A 24,584-nucleotide genomic window follows, 5' to 3' on the forward strand; every position below is an offset into this window, starting at 1 on the left:
CAAGCAGAAGCTTTTGAAGAGGCGCCTGGAAACCAGTGGGGGGGATCTTAAATATCCTGAAAGGGGTAAAAATGAAGTACTACTTTGATAATTCAAGGAATAAAAACTAATCATAATACTATTTAAAAACATCTGTTTGCTTTAACTTAAAGAAATAAAATAATGGTTCCAGTAAAGTGTCAAACTTCTCTCTTGTCCCTTCCTAAGAGTGTGGATGCTTGGAAAGTGTTTAAATTTACACATTGATGCTTTTACACAGAGTTAGGAAAACTGGGTAATAGTCAAAGTGCTACTTTACTATGCTCGGGCATTTACAGCAGCCATAAAATTCAATTAACACACTCACATCAACACGAAAAGTCAGCATGTTTTTGCAGTCAACACAAATCTAACCTCTGACTTACATGTCTTTGGCTCTGCTCCTCTGTTTGATCAGAGGGAGGACGCCCTGAGGAAACGGTGCTGCATTCTGGGTTAAAGTGCATTCAGAAAGTGTAAAAGAAAAAACACCACCAGTCCCAAAGTGAGTCGTAAAGCAGGGATGCTGCGAGCGTGTGGAAACTAGGTAAAAGGTCAGTGGGAAGAAAGTCAGCGAATGGAGCAGCAGCCTTGCATTTGTGAATAACAGCTGTTTTTAATGAATCCCACATGACATCAACACATGAAGCTGTGCGCGAGCTGCGTACGAGCTGTGCACGAGCATTACCTTTCACCCACTTTTCTTCTCTGCCAAAAGTTGACATGAAAAACAGGAGCCAGACTAACATGAATCAATAATATAATGAAAATAAACAAAAAGTGAAATCAGACTTGATTTTTATGATGGAGATTTATCTTCTTCAGAAACAAATCGACGTTTTAATAAAGAGAGGTGCAGGTGAATAGACTGTTCTTGTACGTCTCGGTTTAACGGCATTATCTACGTCTCCTCATCTCCCACTCTGTCCTATGGTGTACCTCAAGGTTCTGGTTTGGCGCCCGTACTGTTTGAACTGTATTTATTATCTTCTGCACCTTTCATATCAACGTTAAGTGGATGATATCTAATTGTAAATGTCTTTTCTAAATATATCTATCCTTAAGAACTGGATGGCTGCTAATTATCGTTTACTTAACACTGGGAAACTGACTGGTCCAACTCATTGTTGAACTATTGTAATTCACTGTATCTGGGCGTCAGGATTTCATTGTTGGATCGGTTACAAAATCCAGCTGCGAAGGTACCTACCAAGTCCTCCGAGTGGTCCCAGGTGACACCTAATTTGTCGTTTTTGCGCTGGCTCCCCATAAAGTTCAGACTTCACTTTAAGATCTTGGTGATCCCTGTTCAAATGTCTGCAGACTCCTATGAAAATGCAGGCAACTGATGCCTTCTTACAGAAACCTGTATGCGTTTTGTATTATTTGTATAGGCTTGGCTTTAACTAGTGGATGTTGGCATCAGTTTAACTCCCTGCATATATATCAAATTTCAAGCTATTTCAGTAAAGTAAATTCATTGTGTAGGTCAGCATCAAGGTAAGGATAATAAATCTGGGGGGACTTCTGGTTACAGCCAAGTAAGAAAGAGCTCTTAACACATTTGACATGAAAATGGAAGAAACAGACCATATCCCAGGAGTGGAGGAGAATACCTTGAAATCTCTGAGCTTCATGGAATGATGGCAGCCATAGCACAATATGATAAAGAAAATAAAGGACTGGGTTTACCAAGCTGCAAATGGACAGCGCTTATTTAGGCTTCTTGTCTCATCTTTATGCCACTTACCTGACACCTGACCAGGGATTAAGACCCTTGTAATTGGCCACCACCATCAGATTATTTTAAAGTCTGAAAGCTTCCTTTCAGAGTTCTATGAATAACACTTTGCTGAGGTTGGTTGTTCGAGAATTTCCTTGTTTGAGTTTCCTGATAATTACTAAACAAGATAATGGTTACATGCTGATCCAGCTGCTGTGCCTCTGCCTGTTTTTAGAGGCTTTGGTTCAGAGTCCCGGCTCTTCCTCTGGGTCTCCCGCTGTGCATGTCTGGGCTCAAACAGAGCTCAGGGGGAATAGTATGGGAATAGTTCATGCCCGCTAGAGGCTGATGCAACATACCAGACATGTAGCAACATCCTGACCTTTCACACACTAACCCACTGGTGCCTGAGGACACCGTCTTCCTGCGATCCCCCGCTCTGGAAACTCATGCACTGTACATGTGCAGATCTGACGGGACATGCTGTGTGGCTGTAATCTGCACAGTTACCGTGCCCTCGTGGGTAATAAACAAAGGAAGGAGGTTTCAGGGCTTATTTTAGACAACAGAAGCTGTTTTGACTTCCTACAAGTTTGAGATTTTAAAACGACAGATGAACAGAGCCTGATGTTTGTGTTTTTTTGTAATCAGACAGACAGCGCTATCCAACCCTGTGATGATGGAGGTCCTTTCAAAGATAGACACAGTAAATTACACATCATGTAACACTTTTATCTTTACACAGCATTGATTTTTATGGGGGTGTCGTCATATAAAAGCCTAAAAAGAAATACGCAGGGAGGCGATTACACTCTAGATTTGAACTCTGCCACAGTACCAAATTAAATACATGACGAAAGTGAAGTGTGCTATATTTAGTAATGATTGTAGCATTAAAATGTAAGATTTTAACCAAATATCTGTGCTAAACTTACAAGCTCATAAACAAGATGCAATCATTTTTAATTAAATAGAAGTGAAATATAAAAAAATCAAAGGTTTATTTATTTAAATTATTATTCATTAAGGAAAAAATGTTTGGTATAAACTGAATATAAAGCAATCAAGAAAATTTAATTTCACCAGAGTCCATTAAATTTAACATTTTACATTCTACTTATGTAAATTTAAAAAGAATTACATCAAATTCGAGCATTTTTCACATAAATATGTTTTTGAGTCTAGATTGTGATTGTCCTTCAAAACAAATAACCTGGTAACTTTGACCCAAAGTAGTCTGTGATCAGCAGTGTGCTGTGTTTCATCTCATCATTTCTTGGTCACAATAATTTCTAGAACTCACACTTAAGCTCAGATTAAAAAAACCTACAAATGAAAAATAAATAACAAATCAAAGTCAAAAAGTTTAGTCAAGAATTTCATTTTATTTTGAAAAATCAAACTTGAGAAGTAGTGATACTATATGTGTAATTACAGTTTTTCTTATGAATGGTGATTTTTGAACATAAAAACAAAACTGTTTGACATGAAAGGAACACCACATGCGGCTTAAATCGAGGTGCAGCCTTTGAACTGCATTTCAAAGCGAGTCATCTCCCGTGTTGAAACATTAAATGTAACAGCACTAAAAAGCACATTTACCTCCTGGTACAAAACACAGTTTTGGTCTCTGTGGTTATACCTATTATTTTATAACTCATCCACCTGGAAAACAAAGTCAGGGGCGTAACCATGATGACTGTCAGGTGTCTGCTACTGGAGCCTTCTGGAGCGTTTGAATGGATTATCTGACTGATATCAGGAGTCGCTGTGTGGTACAGAAGCTTGTTCTTGAGTTTGGGTGAGTGAGTAGCTTATTAGTCCGTTACTTGTAACTTCTGGCTTCAAGAAACTAACGTGGTGGTGGCCAAAATACAAATGTGCGAGGCTTCAAGTACTTTCATTTTTACAGATGATTGCCTGCTAACTAACAGAAGTCGGAAAGCTTGGCCTCTTTTGTATACAGTCTGTTTTAGTTCCCAAAACGCTGAGTGAGTCATTCCAAAGTGAAGCACAGACTGACTGGAAAAACTGGTTCCCAGTTTACGCAGGTCCTCCTCCTGTGTCTGCTGGCTGTGCTGACCCTCCTGCAGCTCCCTGCATCACGCAGGGTCACATTTATCTCCTCACGGGACATGAGCTACATGCAAGCAGCACAGCCTCATGTTTAATGCGAACATAGTGTTCGGATAGAGCTGAGTAAGGACGGAGACCCGCCTGTGCATCCGACTGAGGACAATGGTCTGGTTCACGTAAGCTGAGTGCAGCGGGTTCGGAGGATACGTGCAGAACAGCAGCCTGCAGCGGGAGGGAGGCCTACGTGCACCGGGTGTCCAGCATCCAGGAAGTACCCTGCTCCCTGCAGAGGTTCATCATGTAAAAACTCAAATCCTGCTGGTACGAGAAGTGCACCTCTGCATAATGACACATGTGGATAAACAACAATTTTAAGGGTTTAAAAGAGGCTAAAGGAGAAACGCGTCTTTTTTATGATTGGACAGAATGTACAGTGGAAATGCAAGTTTGCTCTTCTGAGTCAGAGCGAGGGTTTCTTTCACTTTTACTTGCAAGTAATTTTTTTCAGTATTAATTTTCCACCATAACAACATATTGTTACTTAGTGACTCCAGTCAAACATTAACCACACTGACCTTTTAGTTGAACGTGTAGTTGTTTGTTGTTGGCTGACTCTCTTATCCCTCTACAATACTCGCTGTCATTACATTTTCCAGCCTTTCTCTTCCCCGCAGCATGAAACCTCCCAAGTTTACTCTAATCCAGTGATACCTTAACATACAGTGGGTGTAGAAACATTTGGACATGTGCATTTCATCATATTTCTCGGATGGCTGCTTAGCGCTTTGAGAGAAGTACAGTATCTGAGCCTAATGTGTGATTTAAATGTGAAACAGGAGCCGTGAGCCGCTGACACGTGCGTGTGTGAGTCTGAGCGCCTGGCAGGACATCAGCATCACGTTCCTCATGTCTGCGTGAGCGGGGTTTCTGTTGTCGGGAACGAGTGTGTAAAAGGGCCCGAAGGCTTGAACTTTCCCCTACTTCTCACAGTGACTCCTCGGCCTCTGTTGTTCACCAGCATTCCTGATTCAGCAACTGGCTGTCTTCACCCACTGAGGTCATTAAGCTCAGCTATCAGGGCTTTAGTCTTAAACGTGAAAAAATCCAAAAGGAATCATTGGTTTTTGGGTGAAACTGTTTTAGGGACGGCTTAAAAGCCAATCAGATGTGAAAATAGGGACTTTAAAGGACTTTTAAGATTTAATAAAACAGCCATCAAAAGAAAAAGAAATAACTGCTTTTAATGGCACATGCATCTGTGGGTCATTTCAAGGGAACATTTTATAGCCCTGAGCTGTTGGAAATTATCTGCACTTATTCAGATGTTACAGAAATAATAAAACAAATAGTTGATTTGTAAACGAATCAGCAGTGAGAACAGCGGGGAGTCAAAGTGTTTTTGTAGCAAATGAAACCAACAGAGTGGGAATAAGAGGCAAAAATATGACATCATCAGCATAAGACTAAACTAAGCCTCAAAACTAAAACTGTAAACATGTCATTTTTCTGCATCAGTGAGTGTATAACCAGAAATTCAGGCCCTCGTTGCATCATGTTGCTCACTGTGAGACTTTCCCCGCCCCCTCTTCCTCCTCCTCTCCTACCAGAGCTATAAAAAGCCTCAGTGCCTCTCAGTGAGCAGCACACACAACAGACAGAGACAGATTTCAGACGCAGCACTGACACCAGATCGGACCTACAAAGATGAAGATGCCTCAACTTCTCATCCTCCTCGTGACCATTTTGGTGCACGCAGCAGTTGGTTTCCCCACTGACAGGAGGGGCCGGGAGAAACAGGCCTCGTGGGACGATGTGAACGTGGTGGCCCACGGCCTCCTCCAGCTCGGCCTGGGGCTCAAGGAGCACGTGGACAAGGCCAAAGTCCAGATGAGCGACATCAACACCAAACTGAAGACCTTCAACGGCACGGTGGCCGAGCTGGAGAGGAAACAGCGGGAGCAAGATGAAGCTCTGAAGGCCAGAAGTGAGGGACCGGAGGAGAGTCAGAGGCTGGCGGAGCTGGCTGAGGAGGTGAAGAAGCAGACAGCGGATTTAAACTCCAGGATGGACTGGCTGCAGGGAGCGCTTACAGAAAGGATGCTGGACAGCAACGACAGCGGTCACTCAGGAGTCCCAGTGATCCAGGTGAGAAGGGGGAAAGAGGGCTTTTGTAGCTGCTCTTTAACCAGGTAGACACATGAGAGCAGTGCACGCCCATTTTAATAGACCTGAATAGCCCCTTTAAACCTTTTAGCGGCAGCCACTAAGAGTTCTCTCTTTAAATAATAGTTCATTCCAAATTTAAGCACCTCCCATCGCAGACCGGTGGATGTTGGACGTTGCATAAAGCTGATGATGTTTCTCCCTGTTGTATCCAGCTGCTGCTGGCTCAGGACAAACGCGTGGACCAGCTGGAGGAGAAACTCAAGCTGCAGCAAGACAAACTGGAGAAGCAGAGTCTGCAACTACAAGCACTGCAGAACAAGGTGAGCCGCACCACATCCACGAATTCACCCGTTCCCCAGCACCTGAGACGTTAAAGCAAAAAAACTTTAACGAGAAGTTTCTGTGTCCTGCAGATTTCGCATAAGAGAGTAAAGGCGCACAGGAGGAAACACGAAGAGATGGCACTGAGGGGCGAGGCTCAGCAGATCCACACAGAATCAGGTAAGATTTGTGCTATTGAAGTTTAAAGCCATGCGTGTGTCTGTGCTGCTTTCAGAAGAGTTTAGACCCTCAGAGCACTTTCAGACATCAAGTCTCTTTTAAACAAAACCGGCAGCCTTGAGCGCAGACACGCATGAACTACATATGAATCATAACAAGTGACATAAGAAGTTCACCTTTGCGCCTGAGTTTATAGCGCTGACTTGTTGGCAGATCTGTGCGAGCACAGTCCAAAGATCAAGGAAAAGGAGGGCAGCAGCTTTAAAAACATGTTGACTGCACATACTTTTATTTCCAAGGCAGAGAAAGTTTCCCAAAGATTAATAACGAACGCCAAACTGTGAGCAGAAATGCAAAGTGCAGCCTCAAACTCATCACTCTTCTCTTCCTCTCAGGTTTGACCGGAGACGGTGATGATCTCCTCCTACGTGGGCAGCGAGCCAGCAGAGACAGGAGAAGCAGGAGGGAGCAGCTCAAGAAGCAGGCGGCATCCTTCTCCACGGCCACAGAGCGAGAGAGCAACTCTCTGAACGCCGGTCATCTAAAAATGACACCGCCATCCCCAAACCATTAAAGCAGAGCGCTAAAGAGAGAATGACTTTAACTTAAACTACTGAAGGACTGAAACCAGACTGAGTGTTTACACGCACATCATTGCTCTCTGCTGATTCACTGCAGGGTCAGACACATGGATGCTATGCCATGCTATAACTCATTGTCTCATTGGACATGTTCAGTCATATTGACGGGTGTAACTTTATTCCCTTTGTAAGGGATTTATCCATTTGTTTTGTTTTGTACTTAAATAATGTGAAGTTTCTTATTTTATAGATTTGTACAAAACTTTGAATATTTTATATGAAGTGGATGGAAATAAAACTTTTAAGTTTACCTTACCAGGACGTCCTGGCTCTTTGTTTGTGGTTGAAGAGGCTGAATGACATGACTCCAGGAAGACAGTCTAGACTTTGCTCTTTATTTTATATTTCAGTGTGATAAACAAATAGAATTATTCACTTATGAGGCATTCATTTCTGTCATTGTGTGTGTCTGTATGCAGTGAAACTTGGCTCCACAAATGAGCAGCTATTAAACTGCATTTAAACCCGACTATAAAAGTGAAGTTGAAGCCAAATTGAATTGAGGCCAAACAATTGGAGCTACACAAGTTTTTATGCCACCTAGAGGTGGGAGCAAAGATTTGGCCACTTTACACATTGCTAGAAGCAGGTTGGACACCAGATTTCCTTCAGAACGGCTCAAATTCAACAAGCTGCTGAAACCATTCCTCAGAGATTTGGTCCATGTTGTCCTGGCAGCATCACACAGTTACTGCTTGTTAGTTGCACATCCATGGTGTAAATTTCCAGTTCAGCAACATCACAACAGATGTGGGATTGGAATGAGATCTGGGGACTGTTGAGGTTATTTGAGTTCAGCGTATTTAGTGTCATGATCAAGAAACAAGTTTGCGATGACCTCAGCTTTGTGTCACAGTGTGTTATCCTGCTGGAAGCAGTGTGGTCATAAAGGGACATGATCGGACACAAGACTCAGGTAGGCAGTGGTGTTTAAACAGGGCCCAGTTGATACTAAGGAAGAATATTCCCCTCACCATTACAGCAGCAGCCTGAACCGCTGATACAAGTTGGGATGGATCCATGTTTTCATGCTGTTTAGTGCAAACTGTGACCACCACCCAAATGTCAGACCGGGCAACATTTCATCAATCCTTTGTTGTCCAGTTTGTGTGAGCTGGTGTGACCCAAAGCCCCAGTTTCCTGTAGCCCATCAGCTTCAGCACGTGTCCGACACGTGCATCCAGAGGTGCTCATCTGTATACCTTCCCAGTAACAAGTGGTTATCTGGAGTCACTGTTGCCTTCATATCAGCTCGCAGCAGTCTGGCTATTCTCCTCTTACCTCTGATATCAAAGCAACAAGATATTTTCTCCCAGAGAACTGCTACTCACTCGATATTTTGCTCCTTTTCAGGCCATTTTCTGTAAACCCCAGAGAAGGTCGAGTAATACTCAGACCAAGCACCAACAACCATGTGCAAAATCACTTAAAGTCACCGTTCTCATGCTCACTTCGAACATCACTGGGTTGCCTTGACCATGCCTACATGGATTAGGTTGATGCCATGTGATTGGCTGGTTAGATATTTGCAGTAATAGGTGTCCCTAATAAAGTGGCCAGAGAGTTAATATTGACAATCCTGTCACCTGGGAGACTGAACAATGACCTTTTAAAGGTTTATTTTTCTTATCAGAGTATTATCTAATTATTACAGAATTGGAAAGTAAGCTAAATCACTCTGCAGCTCTGTAATAATGAAGCTGTCCTGCATTAGGTCTTCATGAACACATTTAAATTCAGTTTACTTAAAAATACCCAATGCACTGTTTAAGTTACTGTGTTAAGTGTTTTTAGTCCATTTTAATAATTGCATCCTAAGTTTAATAATGAACTGCCTTAAATAATATTCACTCTGCTTTGTGTGATGACTTTTTTTAATACAATATAGTTAAAATGGTGCTATGGAGTGCCAAGGTGGTGCTCTGGTTGAAAGCAACAGTCCTAACGTAGGTGTGGATATGAGTTGACAGCTGTTAGCCACACTGATCACAGTATAATAGGATGACTGAGGCAGCTCCTGTGTGTGTAACTGTGGGAGTGTTGAGGCTCTGCCTGTCTATCTGATGAAAGCTGGGCAGATCTCGTAATCACTCAGTCAGCAAAAATTATTTCAGCAGCACTTTAAGTGGCGAGTGCTGGAGCTGTTTTTAACAAATTTTTATACGAGTATATTCTATAAATTCAATTTTGCACTAAACGATCAACGAAACTCCTTTAAAAACACATTTAATCCGGTGAGAAGAGTTTGGAAAAGATTGTTCACTTCTGTTTATTTCTTCAATATCTGAGAGTACATTTAACCATGTACAGATACCATGTCATGGCAGCTCATCTTACAGATGTTCATCAGACACTTGAGGTACTCTAACAGGTTCCCTGATATGGGTGATGTGAGCGGGCGCTCTTAAACTCTTGCAAGGCACCTCAGATTGCCAACGGCTCTGCCAGACATCATGCAGGTCAGCTTGTCGGCACCAAGGCAAACATGTACTGTGCAAAAGTCCTCAGCAGCAGAAGAAAAAGAAGCTCCAGAGAAAAGTTAAAGCACGTGACTGAGGGAAGCAGTGAAGGGTCGCTACGCATTCCCATTATGAATGATTAGATAACAATAAAAGTATAAATTTTATTAATACACAATAAAAATGTGGCATTTGGCTTGGCATGCCACACAAAAATCATCTCTGACAGCACATGAGAAAGAAATCTCAAAGCACAAAAAGACTACAAAGTGTGTGACAAGGAGGGTTAAGCGCTGTTTTGTTTGCTCTTTCAGAGCTTTACATTTACTAGCTTCACATCAGTGTTTATTCACATGGGGGGAAAGTGATATCTCTGTCAGTTGATACCCAGAAAAGCAGAACTTTAAAAAAAAAAAAAAAAGGCACCAAAAAGAAAAAAAAAATAGACAAACCAGGTTCAAAAACTGGGCACTGCAGGTCCATTTATGCACTTTTTGCATTGCTGATGAATTGATTGTGTTGGTGCAGCATGTTCAGCATCAATCATCATTACTGTGACACTCTCTCACTCCACTGTGACTACAAACCCCAAAGCTACATTTCTTTCTGGCGAATAGCGCCCCCTGCTTGTTTTGTGGCTCAAAGCAACCGATCGTTCTCTCCCCAAAGCCTCCGTCAGCCTGAAGGCTACAAGAGGTCTCCTCAGTGCCGGGCAGTACCTGCCCATCGTACTGACATCTGCATATGATCCCTGTAATGATTTATTGATGCTAAAATGCTGAAGTGCCTTTAAGACAGATATCTGTCAAGGTGTGATGAGATTTGGCATAGCTTGCATTCAACAGATTATAAAAATCTAGGAGGCGACGCGGAGGTGGACAAATGGAGGAATGTGAAAGAGGAGAAAAGGGGAGGAAGGACAGGAAGCGAGGAGGGAAGGTTGCTGCGTCAAAAGGCTTTATCAGAGGTTCTGCTGGAGGAAGTGCAGCAGTGTAATCTCATAATGCTCTCCAGACTCTGGACATCTGATGCTGTGTCGTTCGTTGGGGTAAACCTGGAAAAAACAGAACCAACAAACAAGCGTTTCAAAGCTGCCGCTTCTTCAAACGTGCCGGTCTCATCGTTAAACAGTGCGCAGGTTTGAACCCCGCGAGACATCAGTCAGCGGCCATACCTGCAGGCTGTACGGTTTCCCTGCTCGGATGAGTTGAGACACGAGGAAGTTAGTGTGGAAAAAGTGCACGTTCTCGTCTAAGAATCCATGCAGGATCAGCAACCTGTTGGGCCTGTATTAATCACAGAGAGGGCATATAAAACACTGATGTGTTGCACCACTCGGAGAAATCAAACACCGAATAGCGAGTCTCTTCCTGTGCTGCTTCATACAGAATTTTATGAATAACTCAAAGTATAATATGGTACTGCCAGAGGTAATAGTGCATTATAGTCTCAGCTGCCTGATGGATGCAGCAACATACAATAACTGAATAATAATACTGCACTAAAGCAGTAACTGTTTCTCACTCATTGGGAAGCTTGTCGACGTGCAGAGCGACAGAACAAGCTTCGTATCCCCTCTGGTTTTTTTCGGGGGTGTCCAAATATCGCTCCGTGTAGCCGGTGTCATAGGCCATCCACAACGTCACCGGAGCGCCCGCGATAGCAACCTAACCAACAAAGAGATCACACGGGAGACGGCGTCATCATTTCTGCCTTTCACTGAAAGTGAAGTTCCAGGTCTGTTCTCTAACAGAGGCGGCAATCACTCTGCATGAAATGTAATTATAGAAACTGCCTAAAGCACCAGGATTATCAACATCCATACAGCTTTTTTATTTTTGTAACGCTCACATCCTTAGAAAAGATACGGTAAATGTATCTGATGGAACAAATAATTTACTCTTAGGGCTTTAAAGAGTTATTTATCAGGTGATGGAGACCTATTTTTTTAATTAAACAACAAAGAGAGAGTTTTACAAATGTGTGTTTACATTTTTTAATGGGTATTTCTGTTTCCTGGAGCAAAGAGGAAAAACTGAACTGACACATCAAACTTCTAGTTTTCGGCTTGTTGGCTGATCTAAATCTGACAGTAAATGTTTTTTCACCTTAAAGATGTCGGGTCTGTGGATGAGGCCCATGAGGGACAGGAAGCCGCCGTACGACCAGCCGTGGATGGCAACGCGACTCAGGTCTACAAACTTGTACTTGTCTGCGATGTAGTGCAAACCCTCCACCTGGTCTTCAATCTCCACCTGACCCTGGACAGAGGAGAAAAGATTGAACTTGGCTGTTTTGTTTCTACAGAAGAAAACTAAGAAAAGAGGCTAATGTGTTCCTGAATTTTAGGAAACCTAGGAGAGTTTGGAGGGAGCATCTTCATCTTTAACCCGTACACGTTTGTCTCGAGACATTTACCATTCTGTCCTTCACAGCTCCTTCAAACTTGAGACCTCGCTGGCAGGAACCCCGCCCATCGATAACAAGCACAACGTAGCCCAAAGAGGCCAGCGTGCTCAGCCGCAGGTACTTCACCCCTTTATAAGAATTGTTCACTAATTGCACCTGGAAGAAAATAAACTTGTGTTTATGTCACTGTGACATGACAAAATGTGGAACAAATGAAGTGCTGTGAATACTTTCTGGATAAGTTGTGAGCATTTTTGTGGAGTTCCTTTGTTAACGTTGAAAAGAAATTAAGGATCAGGTCATATAAATGAAGCGTGCAAACTGATTTACTAGCATCTGCAACAGGCAGTTTATTGCTAACTGCACTCACACACCATTTTGACTCGTTTAGTAAATCTGGCCCTATGAATGGGGTGGGAGTTGGAGGGCAAACCTGAGGACCACCATAGACAAAGACGACGGTGGGGTGCTTCCTCCCGGGGACTAGCTTCTCCGGTTTGTACAGCATGCCGTACAGCTCGAAACCCGACTTGCCCGTGAAGCTAAAGATCTCTGGAGGTGTGCCGTCAAGTGGGAAAGCTGGAGACGACAAAAACCCCCAAAACAAAATCTTTAAGTTGTTGTCCATCTTTAATGAGCAGAACAGGAAAACTAAACAAACAGGGAGGCAAGGGTGTCAAACCATCTGATAAAAGTGTAAAAATCTGTTTGATTTTAAGGGGAATTCAGTACCAGAAGATTCCATCATGCTCGCCCAAAACTGGGGCTCTTTGTGCAGAGGGTCGCTGTCTGAGCCATTCAGCTTGTAAATGTGGACACACGGTGCAGTGGTCAGGCTGCTGTAATGGCTGATAAACATGTCAAAGGTCTGTGTGAAAGAAAACAGATGAGGCAGAGTTAGAAAGCATCGCCAAGGTGTACACAAACACTTCATACACATATCTGAATGTGAAGTTTACTGCATTGGGTCATGCTCTCTCATGTGCATTAAACTATTGAATACTGTTAAAGCCTCGCTCACTTAAGAGAGCTATTCAAATGATAAAACAGGAAAAAGCAGGCGATACATAATTTGTGAAAATTTCTACAGGAAACAGCAAAAAAGGAACGATGAGACAGTAACTGCTTGTACTCTTAGATTTTAAAAAAGTAAAATCAGTTGACAGGTGTAGAAAGGTCAGAGGAGATTTGGCGAGGAACACGAGTGTGTATTCAGGTACCTGGCTCACAGAGCAGCTGTGGGAGAAGCCAGGTTTGGTGAGTCGGACGATTTCACCCGGCGAGTCGTAGCTCACCACGTAGAGGTGATGCTCCAGAGGAGAGTCTTTGGTTCCCTGAAAGTAAACCAGCTTGGCTGCCTCATCCACCCAAATCTGAGGGCTGGATGAACGCTGCACAAACAAGAAAAAAAACACTGTTGGAACATTTTGTTTACACACAAACAAAAAGACAGCTGAGCTATGACACCAAACAGTAAGTAAGTATCTCCTTTATTAGGTTGTTCTAATCTGCATGAGAGTCTGTGTGTTATTAGTCTTTTTTAAGCAAAATGTAGAAATATTACTCTCATATTCAGATACATGCTGATGCAACAGTACAAGAGAGGTGAGGAAGAGAGCACAGGCAAGGTGGAGCAGGCCCGAGTGTCGAGGTGACAGAAGGGAGAGCAAGAGTGAAAGGGAAGGTTTACGAGGTTTGGAGACGGTGCGGCTGACAAGACGACAAGAGGATTTGTGTTCGGAGTGACCAGGATGGACAAGATTAGAAATGAGTAAATCGGCTGAGCTCGATCAGGGGGTGATTTTGGAGACAAGTATGAGAGGCGAGGCTGGGATGGCTTTGTGTGTGTGCAGAGAGAGTGGATCAATTAGACAGAAGATGCTGAATATGGAGCTGCCAGGCTGGAGGAAAAGAGGAAGAACAGACAGACAGAGGTTTGGTGTATCATTGGTGCGATGGAGGAGAATGCTAGGGATAGGATGAGATGGAGGAAGATGATCCACTCTGGCGACCCCGAAACAGAGCAGAGAGCAGCAGCAGTAGAAGAAGATGCGACATAACAGTTACAGGAGCAAAAAAACATAAAGACGACCAACTCTGCTCACAGCGCTTAATTAACCGACTACTTATGTGCTTACATGTGACGTATGCTGTGTCACTACTGTTACATTAATGCTGCTGGTACCTTGTTTCAAATTAGGCTGTGTGTCGTCAATGACAGCAGCTCATTGTAAAAGAAGGAAAATGCCCTTCATTTACTTGCACTTATAAAACCTTCAGTATTTTTATTCTATATCATTGATTATATATCACATTAATATATAATAGTGACACTACATTGCCTACCTCTACTCTATGTACTCAGCACAAGTTATTTTGTATAAAACTATAGTTTTAAGTGGCTGCTGTGAATGTGGGAACCCATGTACAGGGCTTTACCTTTGCGCCATGATTGGCCAGCACCTCCCACTCCCCGCTGGTCACCATCACCTCCTCTTTGACTGGACACTTGAAATCATCTGATGACAGAGGAGCAAATGTGTCACATAGGTCGTGTGAGTGGCACGGTAAGAACAACACAGTAAAACTATGTTACAAACCCAGAAACATCCCAGGAATACAGAATTGTTCATAAAATAAATAAATCTCACTTAAAACCATGTCAAAGATGTTCTGCATGAACAGTACAGATGAGTTAGTGTGTGTCTGCACGTGGTGCTACCTTCAGAGCGCGTGTAGCCTTTGGCCCAGTGATGGCTGCCCCGCTGTAACACTGAGGTGATCTTATACAGGTGGCAGAAGCCAGTTTTGGACTCGTTTACTGTGATGAATGTGATCTCGTCCTCAGTGGTTTGGATGAAAGGATGGAAGATGTCATGGACCTGTGTAGGAAAGGCAAACAAAATGTTTTTGATCCAAGTCCAGAGTAGGATTATATTGTATATTGTAAACTTCACAGCAAACATCTGCCTCTGTGCCACTCGGGCTGATTGAAACATGAGGGGAAACTAATCTGAGAAACAACCAGGCTCGCTAAAGACGTGCTGCTGGTGCTCACATTGATCCAGATGTCGCTGGTCTCTTGGTAAACGATGAAAGGGTGGACCGAGTCTCCGAGGGCCTCCAGGCTCTCCTGTCTTTTGGCTTCGTCCTGATGCGCTGGGATGAAGAGTTCAGGAGGCAGCAGGACCAGCTGGAGATTCTGCTGCCGTCGGTCCATCATCACCGCCCACGCGCTGACACACAAACACAGGAGAGCTGTGATGCAACGAGAACATGTGCCCTCTACTGACAAGTTTACTTCTGGGCTTCCTGTTTTTAACTATTTATTATTTTCTGGCTTACAATCGCCCGTCTTTAGTCCATCCGGCTCTGGTAATGTACTCTGCACGTGGGAACAGGCTGGTGAAGGGAACAGGTAGCTCCTTTTCCTGTGTGCTGACAATCTGAAGAGAGAAAAACACCAATCAGACCAGCTCACATCAGTGCTGCGTTCACTGTGGGGGGGAAACCCACTGAACTCTGAATGAGCACTCACTTTGCCTTGACTGTCTGTTCGTATTTCTGCTATTTTGAGGGTGATATCAGGATTTTTGCTGCCTGAAAAAGAAAGTAAGCTGATTTATGTACCAAAATATAAGCAAACATTTTACAGGAGCACATGTATAAACACAGGCTACACCCAGCATTAGGAGTTAAGCCATGTAGAAGTATATGTAGAACTTTTGTGTAAGTTTCTGCTGATTTGATACCTGCGTGTGGGTATCTGTACACATCTGTCTTGCGCTCTTCCAAAGCCGGAGACGGAACGTGGATGATCTCTACCTCAGACTCATCCACCTCCTCGTAGAGAATCTGTAGAGTTTTCCCGCCGTCTGCCTCTAAACCAATGAGAACAGCCAGAAAAGTAAGCAGCTGTGAGGATTATTTAAAGGTCTTTGGAAGAAACTGAACATGAAAGCTTGTAGAAATAATTTCATGACGAAGCGACCGGGCTCACAAAAACTGTATTAATAAATATTGTGAGTCATTTTCTAATGAATGATAACTACGAAATCAATGTACTCACCTTCTTGAGCAGCCGGACACCACCAGTATCCAGTGAAGCGATCAAACTCTTCCTGGGTGACAAAAGTGGCTACGCCGGCAGATTTAGGATCCTCTTTGGGGTTATCGATACCTACAATAAAAACACCCGAGAGACAAAACACGAGAGTGAGCTTACATTAGGCAACCTGTGCCATCCCTACCAGGGTTTGACCTCCAATTTAAGTTTACGGTGCTGTGGCTGACTTGAACAGCCGCTGTTATGCTTCTGTAAATATCTGGTGCCATCACTGGCTTCATGCACCACAACTAACAACGACTTATTTAATAACTAATATAAACGACTGTCTCACAGTCCCAAACATACCATAAACAAAGAAAGAGAGAAAAGGATGAATTAAAGATGCTTTTGAGTCTATTTAGTTGGTTTAAGGGAACCATTTCAACTACAAGAAAGGAAAAAGTTGAAGGGAACTTGATAAATGTCACAGTTCACACCTTTGTGGCAGAAGGTGAGTCTCTTCTCTTCCCCCGTCTCAATACTAGTCACCCAAATGTCATTGTTGTTGATGAACCCGATGAAGCTGGGGTCACCGGGGCAGATCTTGGGGTCCATACGTGTGCCTGAATTCTGGCTCGTAATCTCTGTGGGATTCATCGGAGAAGTCTGGGGAAGAAAAAGAAAACATTAATTATAAGATGCTGAGCCACCTCTTCTTCCTGTGGCAGCTGAGGTCTTTTGGTGTGTGTGTGAGGAGATGCTACATATATTTTAATCACACTGTGGTGGCCAGTGCTTTCTTTTATGCTGCTGTGTGTCGGGGGTAAAGCCGGAGGTTGGACTTAAGACTGTGGTGGAGAAGGGCACATCTCAACTTGTCCCCACTGGAATAGGACTTTTTTCCTGTTTATATTGTATTTTTATCACTATTACTAACATTATTTAATTAGATGATTTTGTATTTTTGGCCAGAGGGATGTTTTTTGGTTTTTTTTAAATAAAGATGCTGGATATTTGAATTTCCGCTTGGGGAAAAGTAAAGTATCGATCTGTCTATTATCATGGATTTATTTGATCCCTGCTGATGCTTTGCAGGGTTGAGGGGGATGGAGAAAACTTCAAGATACATGGAGTGAAGGGAGACTTCAACTTTTTATATTTAGTGATGCACAAAAATCAGATGTCTTTCCCAACTAGCCTCATCGGGTCTGTAATTTTCAGCCTGTGCTCTGCAGCAGTGAGAGTCCTACTTAACTGGCCTTTAACTCACAATGAAGCTGCTGTTCCCACCATCACGGCAGTAGTACAGGCTGCTGTTGGCCTGGAACAGGAAGAGGCCGCTGGGTCGGTGGTAGTCATAGGAGGTGATGCCAGACACCCCCAAACGCTTCCTCTCTCGCAGCAGCTCTTCTTCCCGAGAGAAGCCTCCGTGGTGAGGGCTGGCCTGAGGTCAGGAGTGACAAGAGAACACACAACGTGACAGTGACCAAAGTCAAGGTCAAAGAAAGTCGTTCACGCCGTGGAAAAACAAAAACATACAAACAAAACATGACCAAATTTCTAAATTACAGAGAGCATCTCTGAGGACCAGGAAATAAAAGCTGTTCTCTCGCTTCAGCAGGAACACGCTTTGTTTGTGAAATCAGTGCAGACCAGCTGGATAGCAATTAACATCAATCATGTGGTCTCATGTGACCTGAGTGTTCGAGTTAATTTGTCTTCAGGAGAAGATTTACAACAGCAGTTTTAAGCTCCATAAGGAGAAGTGCAATTATTTAGGAAATGGCTCACAATAAACCTCTAAATAATTAAATGGTCCTAAAGGGGAAATATCAAACACATTTCCAGGTCTATAGTTTTATTCAGGGGAAATTAAAAAACACATCACATTAATATTTCACAGGTCCTTTACACAGCCTCTCAGACCAGACGCCGTCTGATAAAGAGTCCGTTTCATCCAGCATTCCCTCAGCTGACAACAGCAACATACAGCTGTAGTCAGACTCATTCATTATATTATGACCGTTTTTTAATCAAATGTAAATTCCGCTGCACATTCCCTCAGTTGTAGCTGGCCCTGTGACACCAGTGACCATCCCTCTGCTTTCTGGCTGCACTTGCTGCTAACTGAGAAGGTGCACGGTCAAACCCAGCGGATCAGTGGATTCACCTGGTTGGTGCTTGACTTGAGCCCGACATGAAGCTTCCATGCATTCACACTGTAAAGTTTTATGCAAGTTAAAGGTGTTTATGAGGTCAGACAGTCTTTGCTCTCAACTTTTAAGAAATATTTTTATATAAATTCACCTGTAATTCTTAAACGTTTTACCAAGTACAAACTTTAAAATCATCACTGTAAATAAAAGGCAAAAAAATCAGTAAGTCCCTTTAACCTCCTGCGACCCTGCATCCTCATTTGGGGACATTACCTTTTGGCTCTTTTGCACCTTCTACTTCATTCTGCTCAACAGTGTTTTATATTTTGTTAAAGAATGCCAATGTTATTAAATAAATGCACTGTTCAAATGACGGTGCACAAAAACACGTCTGAAACGAATGTCAAAACATCCGATTGGACAGCAAGATGAGGACTAAAAATTCTTCCTCACCTGAAAGTGATCCAGCATTGGTTTCCAAGACAAAACCAACAGGGCATCTTTGCGGATCTTCTTGGGAATGTCTGAGTAGAGTAACGCATTTTCCCTGCTGGCGTAAGGCATTCCTGTCAGGAAACATACCACAGAAGGCATCAGACGAAGCAAGGCGAGCTGGTCTTTTTGTAGGCGCTCTGGTTCGGCCGGCATTCGCAGCAGTAGTGTTGGCTTACACAAGCTTCTTACTGAGGAACATACCGCACAGAGTGCCAAGATGAGCAGGCAACCCTTGGGCCATAGGGCTAATGCAAAGGCCCAGGTTCAATTCCGCCCTGAGGCAATTCACAGCACGTCTTCCCCTGTGCCTGCAGTAAGGTCTTAAACAGAGACAGGTTTAAGACTGAATTCAATTCAGTTTTATTTATATAGCACCAAATCACAACAACAGTCACCTCAAAGTGTTTTATATTGTAAGGTAAAGACCCTACAACAATACAGAGAACACCCCAACAATCAGATGACCCCTTTAAGCAAGCACTTGGTGACAGTGGGGAGGAAAAACACCCACAGTGAAGGCTAAGGGAGGGTCCGCCATCTGCTGCGACCGGTTGGAGGTGAGGGGAGGGAGACAGGATAATAATAACAAGACAAGACCCTTACTGTCTTGTCTTACATGATCACTCTTCAAAAAGGTTTGTCCATGTAAGTGCACAGTTTGCTTTTTGTGTGCAGCTGTCTTGTGGCTGCATAAAAAAAAAGAAAAATGGCAGCTGATGTTTGCCATCACAGATGTTTGACAAAGACAACACATTTGTGTGCTATAAAATGTTCTAATAATCCAACTATGCAGTTCACAGAAAGGAAGGAATAAAACATGGGTAAGAAGCTATTTTAAAAGCATGAGGTAGGTGTTTTTGGTTTGTTTTTTGTGCGGCTAGCTATATTTGAGACTGAACAACAAATCTATTAAATCAGTTTGGGAAGGCTCTACAGCAAAACTATGTAACTTCAGCTAAATGACAGTCAGGGGAGGCAAACAGCAATTAAAGGATGATGGCCAATGCAGCATAAATACACCACGAAGATAAAAAACAGGCATGAGATCAACATGTACCACACACTTCTGGTCACAGTGAAGGTCTAAATATAAAAAGAGCATTCAGACCAGGCGGTAACTGTTAAGGTCTGACTGGTTATAACGGACAAAATAACCAAACCATCAGCTATGGTTAGCAGTTATAGCTGACTAAATTAGTCAACATTACACAGCTTACTATAGCCAGGTATCAAAATGTAAAACTCAGAGCAACAAAAACTAGCAGCCATTTTACAAGAATCCTGTGTGCTACAGCTGCAAGACGAGGGGGGGGGAAAAAAGCAGAAATATGTCCACAATGCAAAATGTTGTTCCACATTTTTTTCCAGCACACACTAAAGCCAGTGCAGCTCTGTGGAAATCAAATGAGCTCGAAAACAGGTGCAGGCTGGCAGCTCTGACTCACCAGCTGCATCCACAGATTTTTCACAGACGTGTGCTACCTTTCAAAGAGACTGAACGGAAGCCACTGAATCTGCAAGCCAACAAGTCACGGCCGCTAAAAAATGCCTCTGTGAGCTCGGGCTTCTTACAGCGCTTGTAGAAAATGACATGTTATTTCAGCCATTCATGTGTCAGACCTCAGGTTTCAGTAACCGCCGCTCACCAAGGTAGTAGATGCGGTGAGAGTGCGGGCTGCTCTCGTCTTTCTGGATGAACTGGAAGTCGTGCGGTGCCTTGTTGATAACCACGCCGGTGTTTTTGCGGCTGTTGTGGATGATCTTCCGCAGGCCGTCCCACGTATGTTTCTCCACCTGGAACTGGGTGGAATTCACGTCCTCCATCTCCACCACCTCTGTGCTGTCTGAGAGCTCGTCCACCCCGGTCATGCCTGCCAGTGCTGCTCTCACACTGTCGACAGACATTTATAACGATTAGTGTGATCTGCCTACGCTCAGCCCACAAATAAAACAAAACCATTAGGCTCCTAAATATATGAAACACTCTAAACCACAGATGTGAAATTCACCTTACATCATGGGCCCTACACAGACCCCTTTGATTGTAAGTGGGCCAGATCACTAAAACTCCCCTTTCTAAAGATATTAAACTAAGCATTTAATCCCTGAATAATCTCAATGTAAAAAAAATAAATGTAATTTCTACGGGCCCGTTCTTTAAACGACCATAACTCTGCTACCGCTTGTACTAGAGACAAAATTCAGGAGAAGAAGAGAGTATCGGGGTTATTTGGGAAATCATGGTGGAGTAAAACATTCACAAGGCACTGCTGCCTGAACACAGACAGAAAATTTGGCTCCTCCTAGATTTTATCATGTATGCTTCCCAACATCTCCTGAATGATTTGAATAATTTTGTAATTTTACAGCCCAAATTACATAAGTCCAAGCAGCCTGTGTGATACTTGGGTGATAATGATTACATGAATGAAAATCCTAATCAGCTGCAAAACCTACAGTAAAGTTAAACAACTACGGACTGCTTCACGTCTTCCAAAGCTAACCAGGGGGCTGGACTGGATCGCTTTGCCAGGCCGATTTTAGCCCCCAGGCCTTATGTTTGACACGCATGGTTTAAGCAGTTGAAATAAATCCTCTAAGAGATCTTTTAAAGTCAACAAATGCTGCTATTAATTGGCAGGAAATTCAGCACCGATGTTAAAGACTTTGGTGTTTACTGGTCCATTTACCCCACCAGCAGGTCAGTATTTTAGCTTGTGAGATAATTCAGTCTGTGATCAAATATCTACAAAGCTAATTAAATTAGTCAGAAAATACTTCTATTCTAATGATGAACATGTTAATCTTAATACTAGTTTTAAGCTATTTTAAACTTTTTGTTCATTAAACCTGTGAAAATGGTTACAAAATGATTTGACTGAGCTGAAAATTCAAACCAAATGACAGTCAGATAGCTTCACCTACCTTACCTCGCCGTCTTCTGTTTTGTCTTCAATTTTCGGCCTCTTTACTCTGTGCATTAACTGTTCAACCAGACTGAACCAGACCTGACACCCTGTAAAACACCAGGCAACCGAATAAAAACTGGGAAACTTTCTTTCCAGATCACAGAAATTCAACAGCATGGCGACAGCTCGTCTAACTCGGTCTAATAACAGAAGCAAACAGAAACGACAGCAATCCATAAGCTAAGCTAAGCTAAGCTCACAGGCTATGAACAGAGAAACTGTTACTGGGGTTGAGGCCCCGCTCTTCTCCCACATCTCTGCACTTCTTCATGGAGAAGCTGCTGTTCTTCAGCTTGCCATATTCCAGCTGAGCATTTCTCATGTGAAGCCTCACCGAGTGTGACTCAGCTGCATGACTCGAACACTACAGCGTCTGTGTCATAAGTGTGGCAAATTTCACACTGCAACTCCGCATTTTACTGCAGCACTGTAGGCTGTTCTGCTGCCTGGATCCTTAACATAGTGTACAGCACACACGGCAGTATTTTTCCAGAAGTTAGCCAACTTCAGGGATTTTGCCACACTGGGAATAGTAAGAATGATATACAGTCACTGGACACCTTTTCAGGTACACTTGTTAAACTGCTTGTTGACACTAATCAGCCAATAACATGGCAGCAACTCAGACCATCAGAATGTGGAAGAAAGGGGATTTAAGTGACTCTGAACATAGCATGGTTACTGGTGTCAAACAGGCTGGTGTGACGATTTCAGATATTGGTGATCTACTGGGATTTTCCTCCTGTGTGGAAAATCCCCACACAATCTCAACTGGGGGTTACCAGAGAATGATCTAAAAAAAGAGAAGATATCCAATGAGCAGCAATTCTCTGTGTCAGAGGTCAGAGGAGAAGGACCAGACTGTTTCATAAACGAAGGCAACGGGAACTCAAAAAACAAACAAACAAAAACAAACAAAGGTTATAGTGCAGTAGAGCATTTCTGGATTCACAACCCCTTGAAGCAGAAGGACTACAGCAGTAGAAGACCACACATTTACCACTCCTGTCAGCTAAGAATAGGAAACTGAGGCTTGAATTTAAATGAGCGCAACAAAATTGCACAACATAATATTGGAAAAACATTGCCTGGTCCGATGATTCTTGACTGTGGAAGAAAGCATCGATCCTTCATGCCTTGTAGCAATGCCTCTTGCTGGTGGTAGCCTAATGGTGTGGCAGATTTTTCCTTGGCACATTTAATAATAATAATAATAATAATAATAATAATGGATACTTTATTGATCCCCATGGGGAAATTACTTGTTTTTCTCTGCATTTGATCCATTCACTCAGTGAAGCAGTGGGCAGCCCACTAAGCAGGCGCCCGGGGAGCAGTGTGTAGGGACGGTACCTTGCTCAGGGGTACCTCAGGGTAGCCGTTAAGTGGATTCGAACCGCTGACCTTCCGATCATGGGGCGACCACTTTACCTACTGAGCTATCCCTGCCCAATTTAGGGCCAATTTGGTACTATTTGACCATTGTCTAAACACCACAGCCTACCTCAGTGCTGTCGCTGAGCATGTCCATCAGTGTACCTGCTCTACCAGGATAATGCACTGTGTCACAAACTTCTAATTATCTCATATTGGTTTCTTGAACATGAGTTCACTGTACTCAAATGGCCTCCACAGTCACAGATCTCCAATAGAGTGCTTTTGGGATGTGGTGAAAGACTTGCATCATGGATGTGCAGCTGACAATTTCAGTCATGTCAATATGGACCAATAATATCTGAGAAGTATTTCCAACACCTTGTTGAGTCTATACCATAAAGATTTTAGGTAGTCTTGAAGGCAAAAGGGAGTCCAACTAGCCCGGTGTACCTAAATAAATGTCCAGTGAGAGTATACAAGTCAAGAAAAAATAACATAGCTTGATGATGTAAACATGTATTACATATGGTTAAAAAAAAACCAAAAAACTTTAGTGCCTGATAAATGGAGACAATGAGGTGCTTAAAATACCAATTACACGTTTACAGTCCTCAGGCTAAAATGTTACTGAATATTCCCCAACACCTGTCAGGGCATCAAGAAAGTGTTGTGTCACTGTATTTAACTTCTGACTGCTAGCTTAAATGTAGATTAGACTCATTTGACTCCACAAAAGACACCGTGAGAACCTCGCGTTTCATTTTTGACATCCGTGTCCTCTACATCTGTACATTTTTATGTTTCACTGACACCATAAAAACGCAGATTCGCGTTAGAAACAGCGACTCAGTTTCACTATTTCTGCCCAGGCTGACACTTATGCTAGTAAACTTAAAAGGTCTAAGCTAATAACAGGCTAACAGAAAACTTCTGGCAGAGTGTGTCCTAAGCGCCAAACTTTGCAAAGCCTAACCATCCAATAATTATATGCATATATATTATATCCAATAACAAAACTCACTGTGGCTGTGATGCGCTGCTGGGAGCTAACATGTTAGCCACCCATTAAACAGAACAGAAACGAGCAAGCTAGCTATTGGGTAAACCAGAAGAGCACAAAACAGAAAACGTAAGAAACAAAGCAAAACAAAATGTAACCACTCGCTTCCATCTTACACTTTCTGCCCGGAGACCTTGAAGCTGTATCTCCTTTTGTCGAATAGACGTCTGTGTTGAAAAGTCGTGATTAATTAGAGTTAACTACTTTTCAGAGACCAGGTAGCTTGATGCTAAAACGATAGCAACGCGGAAATAGACTGTGAATCAAACCCGAGCAACGTTAGAAAATTACTACCTTTAACCCGGATATACTCGATCCGTTTGTTTTTCGTGTCTTTCAGCGTGTATTTTTCCTTTTTTACTGGGCAATATTTCAAACTTGAACCTGCTATTTTAATTTCGAAGAACCCAAAATGATTTGCTTCCTTGTCAATGTGACAATAGCCAAATGTGACCCCTTCATTTAAAAACAATCAAAAGATACTTA

General features: G+C 42.9%; 2 protein-coding genes and 1 long non-coding RNA gene across 6 annotated transcripts; 1 reads left to right on the top strand and 2 right to left on the bottom strand.

Moving 5' to 3' along the window:
• Positions 1-3,106: 3,106 nt before the first annotated feature.
• Positions 3,107-4,528, bottom strand: LOC145420401 (uncharacterized). The gene is made up of 2 exons (XR_013901705.1): positions 4,393-4,528; positions 3,107-4,155 (listed from the first exon to the last, which is right to left on the bottom strand). It is a non-coding gene; the product is annotated as an uncharacterized LOC145420401 (long non-coding RNA).
• LOC113007083 (angiopoietin-related protein 4-like) lies at positions 3,802-7,380 on the top strand. Its single transcript, XM_026143444.2, has 5 exons — positions 3,802-4,138; positions 5,425-5,962; positions 6,196-6,303; positions 6,397-6,484; positions 6,880-7,380. The coding sequence occupies exons 2-5, from the start codon at positions 5,522-5,524 to the stop codon at positions 7,056-7,058; spliced, it is 816 nt and encodes a 271-aa protein (XP_025999229.1). The 5' UTR covers positions 3,802-4,138; positions 5,425-5,521; the 3' UTR covers positions 7,059-7,380.
• A 1,989-nt stretch (positions 7,381-9,369) lies between these two features.
• LOC113006487 (dipeptidyl peptidase 9-like) lies at positions 9,370-24,567 on the bottom strand. Of its 4 annotated transcripts, none has more exons than XM_026142486.2 (21): positions 24,215-24,567; positions 21,618-21,708; positions 20,339-20,583; positions 18,651-18,763; positions 17,312-17,485; positions 16,539-16,707; positions 16,063-16,173; positions 15,746-15,874; positions 15,532-15,593; positions 15,339-15,439; positions 15,052-15,229; positions 14,716-14,875; positions 14,433-14,512; positions 13,214-13,384; positions 12,726-12,861; positions 12,427-12,572; positions 12,003-12,149; positions 11,693-11,845; positions 11,109-11,251; positions 10,759-10,870; positions 9,370-10,638 (listed from the first exon to the last, which is right to left on the bottom strand). In XM_026142486.2, exons 2-21 carry the CDS (start codon positions 21,671-21,673, stop codon positions 10,546-10,548), a joined length of 2,679 nt encoding a protein of 892 aa, XP_025998271.1. In that variant the 5' UTR covers positions 21,674-21,708; positions 24,215-24,567; the 3' UTR covers positions 9,370-10,545. The 4 variants fall into 4 exon arrangements, with proteins under 4 accessions (XP_025998271.1, XP_025998272.1, XP_025998275.1 ...); XM_026142487.2 differs by having other exon boundaries at positions 24,393-24,420; XM_026142490.2 differs by having other exon boundaries at positions 21,623-21,708; positions 24,215-24,390.
• Positions 24,568-24,584: the final 17 nt, after the last annotated feature.

This window comes from Astatotilapia calliptera, chromosome 15 (genome assembly GCF_964374335.1).
Source record: "Astatotilapia calliptera chromosome 15, fAstCal68.1, whole genome shotgun sequence".
Lineage (NCBI taxonomy): Eukaryota > Metazoa > Chordata > Actinopteri > Cichliformes > Cichlidae > Astatotilapia > Astatotilapia calliptera.